The sequence below is a fragment of the Salmo salar genome, chromosome 07, assembly GCF_965601325.2.
Source record: "Salmo salar chromosome 07, fSalSal1, whole genome shotgun sequence".
In the NCBI taxonomy this organism is placed as follows: domain Eukaryota; kingdom Metazoa; phylum Chordata; class Actinopteri; order Salmoniformes; family Salmonidae; genus Salmo; species Salmo salar.
The window spans coordinates 59,390,008-59,409,111 of NC_138297.1; the positions used below are offsets into that span (position 1 = coordinate 59,390,008).

General features: G+C 40.7%; 1 protein-coding gene across 4 annotated transcripts in view; it reads left to right on the top strand.

Moving 5' to 3' along the window:
- The window catches only part of chchd3a (coiled-coil-helix-coiled-coil-helix domain containing 3a), a 102,642-nt gene that overhangs the window by 59,830 nt on the left and 23,708 nt on the right, over positions 1–19,104 (top strand). For all 4 annotated transcript variants that reach the window (XM_045722272.2, XM_082977792.1, XM_082977793.1 and 1 more), the window contains one exon: positions 11,420–11,490. In XM_045722272.2, coding sequence (XP_045578228.1) covers positions 11,420–11,490 — 71 coding nt within the window. The remainder of the gene's footprint in view (positions 1–11,419; positions 11,491–19,104) is intronic.

A 19,104-nucleotide genomic window follows, 5' to 3' on the forward strand; every position in this document is an offset into this window, starting at 1 on the left:
CATTATCCAGTAGTGTTCTATACAGCCCACTACACAGCACATTATCCAGTAGTGCTCTATACAGCACATTATCCAGTAGTGCTCTATACAGCACATTATCCAGTAGTGCTCTATACAGCACATTATCCAGTAGTGCTCTATACAGCACATTATCCAGTAGTGCTCTATACAGCACATTATCCAGTAGTGCTCTATACAGCACATTATCCAGTAGTGCTCTACACAGCACATTATCCAGTAGTACTCTGTACAGCACATTATATCTAATCAGCATACACCCTACTTAAAACAGCTTGTTTCACTCCACTCAGCATTACACTGTAACACACTACACCATACGGAGTCTGCATCACACCTCACACCATCTCTGCTGCCTGAGGGAACGTTTGATAGAGAAACAGTTTTCTCTGCAGCTCTGCGTCCTCGCTCCCTCCCTCCTCGCTCGCTCCCCCCTCTCGCTCTACACCATAAGCCCCTACGGTGTTATCAGACTAAAGATGAGGGGAAACATCAACACTTTCTCTCCCTTTTTCTCTGCCACTGCTGTCCAACTGGCCTTGGTATCCGTCCTCAAAGTGAAAACCTCATGCTGCTGCCAGTGTGATCTCTCGCGCTCTCTTCTCCCCCTCCAGCTAAAGATGAGAGGTCAAATTACACACAGAGAGAGACCCACCGTAAACACAGTGCGAGATCTGGCCCGTACAGACAGACCATGCTGCTGTTCTCAGTCAGATATGTCCCCTAGGAAGGGTACGAGGGGTCAAATACCTTGTTTAGTGCACTTAAACTGACACCCCCAAGCTGTTTCCCAATGTGTTGTCCCCTCTAGATAGGGAGGAGAGGTCTAATACTTTGCTTTGTATAAGTTTGTCCCCTAAAATAATCTGACAATTACCGTAATTTCCGGACTATTGAGCGCACCTGAATATAAGCCGCACCCACTGAATTTTTCAAAAGTTATTATTTTGAACATAAATAAGCCGCACATGTCTATAAGCCGCAGGTGCCTACCGGTACATTGAAACAAATGAACTTTACACAGGCTTTAACGAAACACGGCTTGTAACAAAAATAAATAGGCTTTAACGAAACACGGCTTGTAACAAAAATAAATGGGCCTTAACGAAACACGGCTTGTAACAAAAATAAATGGGCCTTAACGAAACACGGCTTGTAACAAAAATAAATAGGCTTTAACGAAACACGGCTTGTAACAAAAAATAAATAGGCTTTAACGAAACACGGCTTGTAACAAAAATAAATGGGCCTTAACGAAACACGGCTTGTAACAAAAATAAATGGGCCTTAACGAAACACGGCTTGTAACAAAAATAAATAGGCTTTAACGAAACACGGCTTGTAACAAAAATAAATAGGCTTTAACGAAACACGGCTTGTAACAAAAATAAATAGGCTTTAACGAAACACGGCTTGTAACAAAAATAAATAGGCTTTAACGAAACACGGCTTGTAATAAAAATAAATAGGCTTTAACGAAACACGGCTTGTAACAAAAATAAATAGGCTTTAACGAAACACAGCTTGTAACAAAAAATTAAAAATTAGCAGTAAACACTAGCCTACCAAGAAAGTCATTGCTCCAGACCAAGCTCCCGTGCAGCAGCTCTATTTCCTTTTCCAAAAGCCAGATCAATCGCCTTCAACTTGAAAACTGCATCATATGTATTTCTCCGTGTCTTTGCCATGATGAGGGTGACAAAATGACTACCGTAATCAGAATGATGGGAAGTTTGAGAGCGCTCGATTTAATCTAAACAGTAAACAAAAAAGTTGTTTGACCTTAACCCATTCGGCAATTTCATTGGTCTAATGAAAGCTTCGTGCCGCCAAAAAACTGAGCACGTCACAGAATGTGTTTTTTTGGAGAAAGAAAATTTGAAAGCGGGAAAAATCCATATATTAGCCGCGTCATTGTATAAGCCGCGGGGTTCAAAGCGTGGGAAAAAAGTTGCGGCTTATAGTCCGGAATTTACGGTACTTAGAAATACTATAGCCTAGTGGTTAGAGTGTTGGACCAGTAACCGAAAGGTTGCAAGATCGAATCCCCGAGCTGACAAGGTAAAAATCGTTCTGTCCCTGAACAAGGCAGTTAACCCACTGTTCTTAGGCTGTCATTGAAAATAAGAATTTGTTCTTAACTGACTTGCCTTGTTAAAATAAAGGTAAAATACATTTTGTAAAATAGATTAGTATTCAATCCCTTGAGTCAATGCATGTTAGAATCACCTTTGGTAGTGATTACAGCTGTGAGTCTTGCTGGGTATGTCTAAGAGCTTTGCACACCAGGATTGTACAATATTTTAACATTTGTTCTTTAAAAAAATTCTTCAAGCTCTGTCAAGTTGGTTGTTTACATTTTAGTCGTTTTAGCAGACGGTCTGTCCCAGAGTGACTTACAGTAAGTAGTGAGTGCAGACATTTCCTTCCTTTTTCATACTGGTCCCCCGTGGGAATCAAATCCACACCTGGCGTTGTAAGTGCCATGCTCTACCAGCTGAGCCATTTTCAAGTCTTGCCATAGATTTTCAAGCTGATTTAAGCTAAAACTGTAACTAGGCCACTCAGGAACATTCAATGTCATCTTGGTAAGCAACTCCAGTGTATATTTGGCCTTGTGTTTTAGGTTATTGTCTTGCTGAAAGGTGAATATGTATCCCAGTGTCTGTTGGAAAACTTCCTAGTCCTTGCCGATGACAAGCATACCCATAACATGATGCAGACACCACCATGCTTGAAAATATGAAGTGGTACTCAGTGATGTGTTGGATTTGCCCCAAACATAACACTTTGTATTCAGGACATGAAGTTAATTTCTTTAGTTTTACTTTAGTGCCTTATTGTGAACAGGATGCATGTTTTGGAATATGTTTTATTCTGTACAGGTTTCCTTATTTTCACTCTGTCATTTAGGTTAGTATTGTGGAGTAACTACAATGTTGATCCATCCTCAGTTCTCTCCTATCACAGCCATTAAACTCTGTAACTGTTTTAAAGTCACCATTGGCTTCGTGGTGAAATCCCTGAGCGGTTTCCTTCCTCTCCGGAAGGGTATATTGATACACCATCCAAAGTGTAGTTAATAACTTCACCATGCTCAAAGGGATATTCAATGTCTGATTATTATTTTTTAAATATTTTTTTTACCCATCTACCAATAGGTGGCCTTATTTGCGAGGCATTGGAAAACCTCCCTGGTCTTTGTGGTTGAATCTGTGTTTGAAATTCACTGCTCAACTGAGGTGCCTTACATTTATCTGTATGTGTGGTACAGAGATGAGGAAGTCATTCAAAAATCATGTTAAACACAATTTTTGCACACACAGTGATTCCATGCAGCTTATTATGTGACTTGTTAAGCAACTTTTTACTCCTGGACTTATTTAGGTTTGCCATAACAAAGGGGTTGAATACTTATTGACTCAAGACATTTCACTTTTTTTTATTCATTTATACAAATTTCAAAAAGCAAATTTCAGCGTTGACATTATGGGGTACTGTGAGGAAGAAATCTCAATGTAATCAATTTTAAATTCGGGCTGTAACACAACAGAATGTGGGAGAAGTCAAGGGGTGTGAATACTTCCTGAAGGCACTGCACAAGCAGCATACATGCTTGTTTTGGTTCATCAATCCTCTTTATTGGATAGCTCCATTGGGGGGTCTTTTATTTAAAGGTCTTGAAATGGTGGCACACTAGACTAGAACTGTCAGAAAAACAAAGGTGTGTTTGTGTGTGTCGTTATAAGAGTTTGTGTTATTCTGTGTGTGACTTGTGGATCAATGGCGGGCGTATTGCATGTTGTCTTGCTGTGAATCGCTCAGGGAAACTGCTGGAGTTGCTGTTGGTTAGAATCTTCTTAACAGCCTCTCTTCTTCCTTTCCCACCTCTGTCCTTTTCTCCTTCTTGGTCTCCTACCTCTTTCATCTCCCTCTCTCCTGCTGTCTTTGTCACTCGCTCATATTCTTTTGTCATAACCTTTAGCCCTCTCTCACTATACCCTTCTATCTCTCTCTCGCTCTCTCTCTCTTTCTCTCTCTCTCCTGGCTGCTCACAGCATCTCTCTTTCTCTCTCCCGTACACACACACACACACACACACACACACACACACACACACACACACACACACACACACACACCCTCTAAACCAAACACACACAGAGAGAATAAAAGTCTCTGATATATATTACATGTCTCTTTCAATTCAACACAGCCATTCATCAGAGGGTTCCTAGTGACAGGCCATCACCAGGGTCTGGACAGCTCAGCGCACCATGGCTGTGCTCATTGGCCACAGCGGCCAAATTGACTCTGAAAACAATATATATATATAGATTACATTTTCACTCAATATCTGCTGTAAAACAATCTCATATTTAACAATCTGCACTTCATGTGTTTTTTTTCTCTTTCTTTCCCTGTTTTTCAGTTTTGTTCCCCGTGTTGAGAATGAGCCTCTCATTCCTTTTTCTTTGTCTCTCTCTCCCTCTCTCGCTCTTCTCACGCTTTTTTCTTCTTCATGTTCATCTCTTTTGCTCGCTCTAGTCCATCTCTATTGATGGAATTGGATTTTCCTCTCGCCCCGCGTTGGGGGGAAAATCACCGTTACAATTGCCGCCTCACAGTCCTTCAAGTAAAGTAAAACTCCTGTGTGAAAGGGAAAGAGATACAGAGATGGAGTGTTTAGTCTCAGTAATAGCTCCTATTCTCCGGCTGATCAATACTTTTTCTAACTGGGAGCAGAAGTATCTGTACTCGTAGGATGACAATGTGTCTTTACTTTTCAATGACTCCCAGCCTTCTATGAGTCTGCATCATACTGAGACTCAGGCAGTGTAGACCAAATGATTTAAAGGACTTTTAAAATCTATGTGGAACGAACGACAACAGAGCAACAATGTGTGATTCCTGCTGGAATCGCTGGTGTGGTCTTAAACATACTGTCACAGTATAGAAGCGTTGGCTGGTCCTTCTCAGTAACAGGAGCTCTAGATACTTTTTACCCTCCAAAGCCAAATGTATGATCTCCCCATTCCCCTAACTAAACCATTTTAGATGTGAACACATGACATATTAGTTAAATAGCAGCTGCTCTGATCCAGTGGATCTGAATAACTTGTCTAAAACCATCACATAATAGGAACTTCAAAACAAGTTTGTATCAATCCCAGTTCCCTTAACCGGTCAAGTTCACACAGTAGGCCAGGCAGGACGTTCCCTTAACCGGTCAAGTTCACACAGTAGACCAGGCAGGACGTTCCCTTAACCGGTCAAGTTCACACAGTAGGCCAGGCAGGACGTTCCCTTAACCGGTCAAGTTCACACAGTGGGCCAGGCAGGACGTTCCCTTAACCGGTCAAGTTCACACAGTAGGCCAGGCAGGACGTTCCCTTAACCGGTCAAGTTCACACAGTGGGCCAGGCAGGACGTTCCCTTAACCGGTCAAGTTCACACAGTGGGCCAGGCAGGACGTTCCCTTAACCGGTCAAGTTCACACAGTAGGCCAGGCAGGACGTTCCCTTAACCGGTCAAGTTCACACAGTAGGCCAGGCAGGACGTTCCCTTAACCGGTCAAGTTCACACAGTAGGCCAGGCAGGACGTTCCCTTAACCGGTCAAGTTCACACAGTAGGCCAGGCAGGACGTTCCCTTAACCCGTCAAGTTCACACAGTAGGCCAGGCAGGACGTTCCCTTAACCCGTCAAGTTCACACAGTAGGCCAGGACGTTCCCTTAACCGGTCAAGTCAACAAGTTCACACAGTAGGCCAGGCAGGACGTTCCCTTAACCGGTCAAGTCAACAAGTTCACACAGTAGGCCAGCTCCAGTTGATGGGGTGTTGGCAGCCATAAGTCACAGTGAGAGAAGTGACATTATTAGGACTCTGCAGTAGAAGTGTAGTGGGGATATTATCAGTCAGGTCCTTCAGTCACGGTGTGTAGCAGCGGGAGCCAGGCGTGTGTGTGTGTGTGTGTGTGTGTGTGTGTGTGTGTGTGTGTGTGTGTGTGTGTGTGTGTGTGTGTGTGTGTGTGTGTGTGTGTGTGTGTGTGTGTTTCGCTCTCTCCTTTCTCTCTCATTTAATTACTGTAGCATTATCAGCAGATAGGACGACGCAGCAGGAGCTGTCCCCACTCTCACACACACACTCTGACCCTCAGAGTGTGTGAGATGCAAGTACTGTAGTCTAACACATGCATGCCTACACACATGCAAAGGGCCTAACCTGACAGAGAAAAGTTCTGCATTCAGATCAACCTAGGAGCCAACTTCCATACACATGTCCCTGATGTATCCCTTTTGAAGTGAAATGGCTAACAGTGTAACAATGGCTAACAGTGTAACAATCAGTCAATCAAATGTATTTATAAAGCCCTTTTTACATCAGCTGATGTCACAAAGTGCTTATACAGAAACCCAGCCAAAACTTCAAACAGCAAGCAATGCAGATGTAGAAGCACGTGGCTAGGAAAAGTTACAACGGCTGGCGGTGTTACAAGCTCATCTGAGTCCTTAATTCACCATAACAGAGCTAGCCGTCTATCACGTCTCCGCGGTGCCTCCCGCCGTCCCTAGGATGTTAGAGGGATGGACTCAACAGCCTGCCATCCCCCTGTTTCCCCATGTCAGTCCCCATGTTTGCCAGTCTCAGGGTTTTATATGGTGGCGCTCCCTCTAGTCATTCCTTTAGTAACAAGCCGCTGGGCCGTCCAAAGCAGTGGGGTCTTCACCTCGCCTCCCTGCCAGGGAACAGATAACCATTAACAAAGCTCTTTTGTTTTGCTCATTAAAAATGGTGGAGAGGGCTTTTTAATTGGACACACCGGTTCTGTTCCTTACTCTTCTCTATCCTCTCTGTATCACCCGAGTGCATTAGCCATAATGACTTCATTTGTCTATGACACCCCCACCGGCCTTATTTACCACCAGACAAGGTAAAGCTCTCCCAGGGATGTAAATAGAAATCAAAAGGATGAGGGTGCTCTGTGAACAGTCCAGGAAGTCTGTTTTGCAGACCAAAAAGGACCGATTTATAGCTTAGAAACCACGAGAAGCAGGCTATTCTAAAATAGACTGCTTATTTCTGTTTAGTGTTACACCAATCAAGCCCAATTGGTTCTGAATCATAATAGAGGTATTTTTCTCCCAAAATAGTAGATTTTGGAGTTGGTGAAGTGTTGCACCCAAATCAACCCGAGGGTGGTCATGTCCTATCGTTCCTACTGATTGAGGGGCTCTGCTGCCCTCTAAATCAGTTAGGAGGACAGCAGGAAATCACAATTTGAGCCCCACTCGTTAATCACACACAACAGCCTCACAAATTACACTGTCTGCTACTCTGTCTCCCACTCTGTCTCCCAGCACAGGCTGTAGGCGTGTGTGTCTGCTTTTTTTCTGTGTGTGTGTGTGTGCACCCGCTGGCCCTGCAATCACTGGCCGTTTGTGCTTCCTGATGGATTAGGGTTCTGATTAGTGGCAGCGCTGCGATTTATCCAGTTATTGTTATTATTACTATTATTATTATTATTATTATTTATTATTATTAGTCACTTAGTATTCAACACAGAGACCAACACCACATTCTAGCAACTGCTGTTACACACACACACAGACAAACACACTGGTTAAATCCTAGTCTTAATGTCAGTGACATTGAGGAAACTGCCACTGATGGTTCCCTGACTGGATAGTCTGCACTAACGTTGGTTAAATCTTAAACACACTGGTTAAGTTCTAGTCATGCCATTCACATAGAACTCTTAGCCGGTCTAACACAACTCAGTTGGTTACTTTAATTGGAAGATTTGCTAGTAAAGTGAGAGATTATTGGTGAGAGGTGGTTGGACGGGGCGTCAGTAAATGGAGAGGTGGTTGGACGGGGCCTCAGTAAATGGAGAGGTGGTTGGACGGGGCCTCAGTAAATGGAGAGGTGGTTGGACGGGGCCTCAGTAAATGGAGAGGTGGTTGGACGGGGCCTCAGTAAATGGAGAGGTGGTTGGACGGGGCCTCAGTAAATGGAGAGGTGGTTGGACGGGGCCTCAGTAAATGGAGAGGTGGTTGGACGGGGCCTCAGTAAATGGAGAGGTGGTTGGACGGGGCCTCAGTAAATGGAGAGGTGGTTGGACGGGGCGTCAGTAAATGGAGAGGTGGTTGGACGGGGCCTCAGTAAATGGAGAGGTGGTTGGACGGGGCCTCAGTAAATGGAGAGGTGGTTGGACGTGTCTAGTTTGAGAAACCTACGCCTTACATGTCCTCAGCTGGCAGCTTCATTAAATAGTAACCGCAAAACACCAGTCTCAACGTCAAAAGTGGAGAGGATACTCCGGGATGCCTTCTAGGCAGAGTTTCAAAGAAAGAGATATCTCTGACTGGCCAATGAAAATAAAAGATTACGATGGGCAAAAGAACAGACACTGGACATAGGAAGATTGGAAAAAAGTGTTGTGGACAGGAGAATCTAAGTTTGAGGTGTTCTGATCACAAAGAATAACATTTGTGGGACGCAGAAAAAGTGAAAAGATGCTGGAGGAGTGCTTGATGCCATCTGTGAAGCATGGTGGAGGTAATGTGATGGTCTGGGGGTGCTTTGGTGGTGGTAAAGTGGGAGATTTGTACAGGGTAAAAGGGATCTTGAAGAAGGAAGGCTATCACTCCATTTTGCAACTCCATGCCATACCCTGTGGACAGCGCTTAATTGGAGCCAATTTCCTCCTTCAACAAGAAGATGACCTAAAGCACAGCTCCAAACTATGCAATTACTATTTAGGGAAGAAGCAGTCAGCTGGTATTCTGTCTATAATTGGGTGGCCTGCACAGTCACCGGATCTCAACCCTATTGAGCTGTTGTGGGAGCAGGTTGACCAAATGGGGCGGCAGGTAGCCTAGTGGTTAGTGTTGGACCAGTAACCGAAAGGTTGCTAGATCGAATCCCTGAGCTGACAAGGTAAAAATCTGTCGTTCTGCCCCTGAACAAGGCAATTAATCCACTGTTCCTAGGCCTTCATTGTAAATAAGAATTTGTTCTTAACTGACTTGCCTTGTTAAATAAAAAATATAGTACGTAAGAAGTGCTTATCAACCTTGTGGGAGGTGGTTCAGGAAGCATGGGGTGAAAGCTCTTCAGATTACCTCAACAAATGCCAAAGGTCTGCAAGACTGTAATTGCTGCAAATGTAGCTTTCTTTGATGAAAGCAAAGTTTGAAGGACACAATTATTATTTCAATTAAAAATCATTATTTATAAACTTATCAACGTCTTGACTATTTTTCCTATTCATTTTGCAACTCATTTCATGTATGTTTTCATGGAAAACAAGAACATTTCTAAGTGACCCCAAACTTTTGAACGGTAGTGTATATTTGAGGAAAATATTTGTTTTATAAGAATACATTTTTTCTTTCAGTTATTTTACTAGGTTACATTTTTGTGAATATTTTGAATAAAAGACCAACATTTTCACAGCTGTTTTTCTCATATTTACCAAGTTTGCCAGTATTAGTGGAGGGCACTTTACACATACAGTACCAGTCAAAAGTTTGCATTCACCTACTCATTCAAGGGTTTTTCTTTGTTTTTACTATTGTAGAATAATAATGAAAACATAAACTGTGAAATTAACACATATTGGGAATTATGTACTAACCAAAAAAATGGTTTAACAAATCAAAATAGATTTTAGATTCTTCAAAGTAGCCACCCGTTGCCTTGATGACAGCTTTACGCACTCTTGGCATTCTCTCAACCAGCTTCACCTGGAATTTTTTTCTAACCGTTTTGAAGGACTTCCCACATATGCTGAGCACTTGTTGGCTGCTTTTCCTTCACTCTGCGGTCCAACTCATCCCAAACAATCTCAACTGGGTTGTGATCTGATGCAGCAGTCCATCACTCTCCTTCTTGGTCAAATAGCCCTTACACAGCCTGGAGGTGTGGTTTGGGTCATTGTCCTGTTGAAAAATAAAGTCCCACTAAGCGCAAACCAGATGGGATGGTGTATCGCTGCAGAATGCTGTGGTAGCCATGCTGGTTAAGTGCCTTAAATTCTAAATAAATCACTGACAGTGTCATCAGCAAAGCACCATCACAACTCCTCCTCCATGCTTCACGGTGGGAACCCCACATGCAGAGATCATCCGTTCACCTACTCTGCGTCTCACAAAGACACAGTGGTTTCCACCAGTCTAATATCCATTGCTTGTGTTTCTTGGCCCAAGCATGTCTCTTCTTCTTATTGGTTTCCTTTAGTAATGGTTTCTTTGCCGAAATTCAACCATATAGGGCTGACCATATAGGTCTCCTCTGAACAGTTGATGTTGAGAGGTCTGTTGCTTGAACTCTGTGGCTGGTAACTGAGGCTGGTAACTAATGAACTTCTGCAGCAGAGGTAACTCTGGGTCTTCTTTTCCTGTGGCGGTCCTCATGAGAGCCAGTTTCATCATAGCGCTTGATGGTTTTTGCGACTACACTTGAAGAAACTTTCAAAGTTCTTTAAAATGTTCGTATTGACTGACCTTCATGTCTTAAGGTAGTGATGGACATTTCTCTTAATATGGACGTGGTCTTTTACCAAGTAGGGCTATCTTCTGTATACCAACCCCACCTTGTCACAACACAACTGATTGACTATAACGCATTAAGATAGAAATTCCACAAATAAAGTTTTAACAAGGCATACCTGTTTAATTGAAATGCATTCCAGGTGACTACCTCATGAAGCTGGTTGTGAGAATCCCAGGAGTGTGCAAAGCTGTCATCAAGGCAAAGGGTGGCTACTTTGAAGAATCTCCCCCAAAAATTATTTGGATTTGTTTAACACTTTTTACAATGTAGAAAATAGTAAAAATAAAGAAACTCTCAAATGAGTAGGTGTGTCCAAACTTTTGACTGGTACTGTACAGACACACTCGAACACACACGTCAAACTGAACGATCACACAGCTCACTCCCTCAGCAATACAGCCAGATTAAAAAAATAAACCCCTGCACAACTACTTAATGGTGTTCCTCCCTCAATATCCCCATCCATCAAGTTTTAATGGGCTAGTGTAGTAGTGGAGGGTACATGCCTATCAGATGTGTGTCACAAATACCACCCTATTTCCTATATAGGGTGCAAAATTTTACCAGGGTGTATCGGGGGCACTATATATAGAATAGGGTGCCATTTGGGAAGCGTGTGTGAGGGGGGAAAAGGCTTGTCTCAGCTGGAGTGTTTCCTATGCCAAATAAAGGCCACCTTAAAGGCCCAGGGACGATGGGAATAAACTGTTTCATGTAAGAGGCCCAATCTGATTCTGACTTGGCATTTATTTGTCTCTCTCTCATTCTCTCTCTTCCCATCTCTCTCTTCCTCACATTTTCTCTTTAAATCTCTATCTCTCCCCCTCTCTCCCTCCCTCCAGAGTGCTCAGTTCTACAAGATGACCACAGAGAACTACCACAAGGCTGCCGACGGAATCAACGCAAAGTTTAAGTAAGTTAAAATCACGTCATTGTGTTTAATTACCAGAAGTGTATCAACTTATCCTGGATAAAGGAATGTAGACACCCCCCCCCCGTCGGCAATATCTCCATTCACTGCAGAATGAACAGGCTTTCATCTCAAATGCTTCCTCCTCAAGGCCAATGTTGGCAATGAAGAGCTCAATACCTGATGTTGGCTATGAAGGTTTTAAGTGTATCGCTTTTCTTCCAAGGTTACTCTGTCAGTTTAAAAGTAGGCCACACTGCAAGCACATCTAACCAACTTCCAAAGGGGTCCACAGACACCACAGAATTCTAAGAATTGTATTTGTGATGTGTCCAGAGGATGTTGGTCAACTTTGTGTACGGTTTGGATATTAGGGTCCTGTTCATTAGAGCATACCGTAACGGAACATTTTGCATCAGAAAATTCCAATTGGATAAGTTCAGGTTATTCCCCCCCCTCTTTTTTTTCTCCTTCAGTGTTGTTAGTGACCATTTAAAAGCTTCGTCAGTCCACTGAGAGTACTGCCGTTAGCCACATGCTAACTAACCCATGTCTTTCAATCAGCTCCAGATTAGCCTACCCTATTAGCTCATGTTGATGATGCGGCTCACTGATAGTTACAGGTCAAATGGAGCCCTCTCTGGTGTACACTGATGTGTAATGGCTGCAGTGACGGCCATGGTGTGTGTCTGTGTGTGTGCCCGTGTGTCTGTTAAAGACTATGTGTTGTCCCTGTGAACCAATCATTGGGAGTTTACCTACTTTATCAGACTATAACCAGCTTAGTCATTCCAACAACAAAGGTGCTTTCAGCACCCTGAGGATGGCGCTGCGTCCTGAAATGTTGGTTGCTATACCCATTAAATGTTTGGGAGTATAATTAGTGTGCGACTTTCTTTTTATATTTTACTCTGTTAGTCAGCACCTCTACAACATATTTGGGTGTGCGTCAGCTTATGCTTTTTGCTAGCATCTAATCCTTTAAAATATTTCAACAAACATGCCTTTGTATGTGTCAGACAACTTTGTCCATCAATGCTATTAGCAATTTGCCCCCCTGTATGTTAGGTTGTCAGTGAGATTCACAGAGACCCTATTAACCATCACGTACATGTAACTAAAGAACATCTCATTTCCAGTCCATCGCTGTTCCATAACTCCTAATAAGGGACCATTAGGCTCCATAGTAATGTAACAAAGTGGATGAGGAGTCCACAGGAGGTGGGGCGAATGGGGCCCAGAGTCCATGGCTCTGTCTGGGAAGGGGGCGCTAATTGTGTTAGCCTGTCATTAGCCGGCGCTAACGCCAGGATCATTGTCTCCCTGCAAAATGCTAGAAACTGATTAGCCATCCGCTGGGGTTAGCTTTAGCTAAGGGTAGAGCTGGGGTTGAGGCTTCCCAAATCACATTAAGGAAATGCATTGCTGGAATATCATTAGAGCGACACAACGCGCTAACTGCTAACACATGTCTAGCGCGGTCACGTGATGGTGGAGTCTGTGGCAAGCGCCCTGATTGGTTGATTGGATTACGGGAGGTGCATTACCAGGGCTGTGATTGGATTAGAGGGGCTGGGGAGGGAGGATGTGAGTGCGTGTGTGGTTTAATGAAATGGCGGGAGGGTCTGGTGTTACAGGAGGACAGGGAGAGAGAGGACAGGGTTACTGCTAGTAGACACTAATCAGGTTTCATTGGGTGTGTTTGGTGCCATCGCACACGTGTGTGTGTGTGTGTGTGTGTGTGTGTGTGTGTGTGTGTGTGTGTGTGTGTGTGTGTGTACATGATCTGTATTAGTGTGAAAAGACCTTGTTTAGTATTGTGCAGCGCAGCGTACAGAGGTCTCTGAGTTGTCCCTATGGACGTTATTGCGATACAACAGAGAGAGTGCATGAACGAGGGAGATAAGATGGTATCTGGCGTTCAGTGGAATAATAAGGCAAGATGTTTAGTCTCAGAGCCTTTTGATTTCCTGAAAGTTGAAACTGCCCTGGAGATAAATGGGAAAGAGTAGGAATATACATAATTGATTGAATTAACATGGGTTTGATATGATAATCGGGCTTATGAAGTTAGAAATGTCTTTCTGCCCAACGTCTTAATTTCCCCGCTGGTCCCACAGACTTTATTAATAGAATGTTTGATAACATTTGAGGCTCTGGTCAACAGTAGTTTGATATCCTGCTAATACTGTAGTAATGTATTTCCCTATAGATACTGTACTGATAGCCTAGCACTGTTGCCTCCTGCATGAAAGCGTTTGGCCTCTATTGGTATCAAATTAATTGACAATAGTGCCTGAAGGCTTGGATGTCACTTTTGGGGTATTTGAACCCTGCCGGTGGAGGAGTAGGAGTAGAAATAGTAGTAGGAGGAGTAGAAACAGTAGTAGGAGGAGTAGAAATAGTAGTAGGAGGAGTAGAAACAGTAGTAGGAGGAGTAGAAACAGTAGTAGGAGGAATAGAAATAGTAGTAGGAGGAGTAGAAACAGTAGTAGGAGGAGTAGAAACAGTAGTAGGAGGAGTAGAAATAGTAGTAGGAGGAGTAGAAATAGTAGTAGGAGGAGTAGAAACAGTAGTAGGAGGAGTAGAAACAGTAGTAGGAGGAATAGAAACAGTAGTAGGAGGCGTAGAAACAGTAGTAGGAGGAGTAGAAACAGTAGTAGGAGGAGTAGAAACAGTAGTAGGAGGCGTAGAAACAGTAGTAGGAGGAATAGAAACAGTAGTAGGAGGAATAGAAACAGTAGTAGGAGGAGTAGAAACAGTAGTAGGAGGAGTAGAAACAGTAGTAGGAGGAGTAGAAACAGTAGTAGGAGGCGTAGAAACAGTAGTAGGAGTAGTAGTAGTAGTAGTAGAAACATTAGTAGTAGTAGTAGAAACATTAGTAGTAGTAGTAGAAACATTAGTAGTAGTAGTAGAAACATTAGTAACAGTAGGCTAGTAGTAGAAACATTAGTAGTAGTAGTAGTAGTAACATTAGTAACAGTAGGGGTAGTAGTAGTAGAAACATTAGTAACAGTAGGCTAGTAGTAGTAGTAGTAGAAACATTAGTAACAGTAGGCTAGTAGTAGTAGTAGAAATATTAGTAACAGTAGGCTAGTAGTAGTAGTAGAAACATGAGTAACAGTAGACTAGTAGTAGTAGTAGAAACATGAGTAACAGTAGGCTAGTAGTAGTAGAAACATTAGTGCTAGTAGACTAGTAGTAGTAGTAGAAACATTAGTAATAGTAGACTAGTAGTAGTAGTAGAAACATTAGTAACAGTAGACTAGTAGTAGTAGAAACAGTAACAGTAGGCTAGAAGTAGTAGAAGTATAAACATTATTAACAGTAGGCTAGTAGTAGAAACATTAACAGTAGACTAGTAGTAGTAATATAAACATTAGTAACAGTAGGCTAGTAGTAGTAATAGAAACATTAGTAACAGTAGGCTAGTAGTAGTGGTAGTAGAAACATTAGTAACAGTAGGCTAGTAGTAGTAGAAACATTAGTAATAGTAGACTAGTAGTAGTAGAAACATTAGTAATAGTTGACTAGTAGTAGTAGTAGAAACATTAGTAACAGTAGGCTAGTAGTAGTAGTAGTAGTAGTAGTAAAAACATTAGTAACAGTAGGCTAGTAGTAGTAGTAGAAACATTAGTAGTAGTAGTAGTAGTAGAAACAGTAGTAGTAGTAGTAGTAGTAGTAGAAACAGTAGTAGTAGTAGTAGTAGACTAGTAGTAGTCAGAGTGTAGTAGAAACATTAGTAATAGTAGTAGTAGTAGTAGAAACATTAGTAATTGTAGGCTAGTAGTAGTAGTAGGAGTAGAAACGGTAGTAGTAGTAGTAGTAGTAGACTAGTAGTAGTCAGAGTGTAGTAGAAACATTAGTAATAGTAGTAGTAGTAGTAGTAGTAGTAGTAGTAGTAGTAGTAGAAACATTAGTAATTGTAGGCTAGTAGTAGTAGGAGTAGAAACGGTGGTAGTAGTAGTAGTAGAAACATTAGTAACAGTAGGGTAGTAGTAGTAGAAACATTAGTAACAGTAGGCTAGTAGTAGTAGAAACATTAGTAACAGTAGGCTAGTAGTAGTAGAAACATTAGTAACAGTAGGCTAGTAGTAGTAGTAGTAGTAGTAGTAGTAGTAGAAACATTAACAGTAGGCTAGTAGTAGTAGTAGTATAAACATTAGTAACAGTAGGCTAGTAGTAGAAACATTAGTAACAGTAGGCTAGTAGTAGAAACATTAGTAACAGTAGGCTAGTAGTAGTAATAGAAACATTAGTAACAGTAGGCTAGTAGTAGTGGTAGTAGAAACATTAGTAACAGTAGGCTAGTAGTAGTAGAAACATTAGTAAGAGTAGGCTAGTAGTAGTAGAAACATTAGTAACAGTAGGCTAGTAGTAGTAATAGTAGTAGTTGAAACATTAGTAATCGTAGGCTAGTAGTAGTAATAATAGGAGTAGAAACATTAGTAACAGTAGGCTAGTAGTAGTAGTACTGGTAGTAGAAACATTAGTAACGGTAGCCTAGTAGTAGTAGAAACATTAGTAACAGTAGGCTAGTAGTAGTAGTAGTAGTAGTAGTAGAAACAGTAGTAGTAGTAGTAGTAACAGTAGTAGTAGTAGAAACGGTAGTAGTAGTAGACTAGTAGTAGTAGTAGAAACATTAGTAATAGTAGCCTAGTAGTAGTAGTAGAAACATTAGTAATTGTAGGCTAGTAGTAGTAGTAGTAGGAGTAGAAACGCTAGTAGTAGTAGTAGTAGTAGTAGTAGTAGAAACATTAGTAACAGTAGGCTAGTAGTAGTAGTAGTAGTAGTAGTAGTAGTAGTAGTAGTAGTAGTAGAAACATTAGTAACAGTAGGCTAGTAGTAGTAGTAGTAGTAGTAGTAGTAGAAACATTAGTAACAGTAGGCTAGTAGTAGTAGAAACAGTAATAGTAGACTAGTAGTAGTATTAGTAGAAACAGTAGTAGTAGTAGTAGTAGTAGTAGTAGTAGTAAAAATATTAGTAACAGTAGGGTGGTAGTAGTAGTAGTAGTAGTAGTAGTAGTAGTATAAACAGTAGTAGTAGTATAAACAGTAGTAGTAGTAGTAGTATAAACATTAGTAGTAGTAGTAGAAACATTAGTAACAGTAGGCTAGTAGTAGTAGTAGTAGTAGTAGTAGTAGAAACATTAGTAATAGTAGACTAGTAGTAGTAGAAACATTAGTAACAGTAGGCTAGTAGTAGTAGTAGTAGTAGTAGTAGTAGTAAAAACATTAGTAACAGTAGGCTAGTAGTAGTGACAGTAGGGTAGTAGTAGTAGTAGTAGTAGTAGTAGTAGTAGTAGTAAAAACATTAGTAACAGTAGGCTAGTAGTAGTAACAGTAGGCTAGTAGTAGTAGTAGTAGTAGTAGTAGAAACATTAGTAACAGTAGGCTAGTAGTAGTAGTAGAAAAAGTAGTAGTAGTAGAAACAGTAGTAGTAGTAGTAGTAGTAGTAGTAGTAGTAGTAGTAGTAGTAGTAGTAGTAGTAGTAGTAGAAACAGTAGTAGTAGTAGTAGTAGTAGTAGTAGTAGTAGTAGTAGTAGAAGAAACATTAGTAACAGTAGGCTAGTAGTAGTAACAGTAGGCTAGTAGTAACAGTAGGCTAGTAGTAGTAGTAGTAGTAGTAGAAACATTAGTAATAGTAGACTAGTAGTAGTAGAAACATTAGTAACAGTAGGCTAGTAGTAGTAGTAGTAGTAGTAGTAGTAAAAACATTAGTAACAGTAGGCTAGTAGTAGTGACAGTAGGGTAGTAGTAGTAGTAGTAGTAGTAGTAGTAGTAGTAGTAGTAGTAAAAACATTAGTAACAGTAGGCTAGTAGTAGTAACAGTAGGCTAGTAGTAGTAGTAGTAGTAGTAGTAGAAACATTAGTAACAGTAGGCTAGTAGTAGTAGTAGAAAAAGTAGTAGTAGTAGAAACAGTAGTAGTAGTAGTAGTAGTAGTAGTAGAAACAGTAGTAGTAGTAGTAGTAGTAGTAGTAGTAGAAGAAACATTAGTAACAGTAGGGTAGTAGTAGTAACAGTAGGCTAGTAGTAGTAGTAGTAGTAGTAGTAGTATAAACAGTAGTAGTAGTAGTAGTAGTATAAACAGTAGTAGTAGTAGTAGTATAAACAGTAGTAGTAGTAGTAGTAAAAACAGTAGTAGTAGTAGTAGTAGTAGTAGTAGTAGTAGTAGTATAAACATTAGTAACAGTAGGCTAGTAGTAGTAGTAGAAACAGTAACAGTAGGCTAGTAGTAGTAGAAACATTAGTAATAGTAGGCTAGTAGTAGTAGAAACATTAGTAGTAGTAGTAGTAGAAGAAACATTAGTAACAGTAGGCTAGTAGTAGTAACAGTAGGCTAGTAGTAGTAGTAGTAGTAGTAGTAGTAGTAGTATAAACAGTAGTAGTAGTAGTAGTATAAACAGTAGTAGTAGTAGTAGTATAAACAGTAGTAGTAGTAGTAGTAAAAACAGTAGTAGTAGTAGTAGTAGTAGTAGTAGTAGTATAAACATTAGTAACAGTAGGCTAGTAGTAGTAGTAGAAACATTAGTAACAGTAGGCTAGTAGTAGTAGAAACATTAGTAATAGTAGGCTAGTAGTAGTAGAAACATTAGTAACAGTAGGCTAGTAGTAGTAGAAACATTAGTAACAGTAGGCTAGTAGTAGTAGTAGTAGTAGTAGAAACATTAGTAACAGTAGGCTAGTAGTAGTAGTAGAAAAGAGTAGTAGTAGTAGTAGTAGTAGAAACAGTAGTAGTAGTAGTAAAAACAGTAGTAGTGGTAGTAGTAGTAGTAGTAGTAGTAGTAGTATAAACATTAGTAACAGTAGGCTAGTAGTAGTAGTATAAACATTAGTAACAGTAGGCTAGTAGTAGTAGTAGAAACATTAGTAACAGTAGGCTAGTAGTAGTAGAAACATTAGTAATAGTAGGCTAGTAGTAGTAGAAACATTAGTAACAGTAGGCTAGTAGTAGTAGTAGTAGTAGTAGCAGTAGTAGTAGAAACATTAGTAACAGTAGGCTAGTAGTAGTAGTAGTAGTAGTAGTAGTAGAAGCAGTAGTAGTAGTAGTAGTAGTAGTAGTAGTAGAAACAGTAGTAGTAGTAGTAAAAACATTAGTAACAGTAGGCTAGTAGTAGTAGTAGTAGTAGTATAAACATTAGTAGTAGTAGTAGTAGTAAAAACATTAGTAACAGTAGGCTAGTAGTAGGAGTAGAAACGCTAGTAGTAGTAGTAGTAAAAACATTAGTAACAGTAGGCTAGTAGTAGTAGTAGTAGTAGTAGTAGTAGTAGAAACATTAGTAACAGTAGGCTAGTAGTAGTAGTAGTAGAAACATTAGTAACAGTAGGCTAGTAGTAGTAGAAACAGTAATAGTAGACTAGTAGTAGTATTAGTAGAAACAGTAGTAGTAGTAGTAGTAGTAGTAGTAGTAGTAGTAGTAGTAGTAGTAAAAATATTAGTAACAGTAGGGTGGTAGTAGTAGTAGTAGTAGTATAAACAGTAGTAGTAGTAGTAGTAGTATAAACAGTAGTAGTAGTAGTAGTAGTATAAACAGTAGTAGTAGTAGTAGTAGAAACATTAGTAGTAGTAGAAACATTAGTAACAGTAGGCTAGTAGTAGTAGTAGTAGTAGAAAC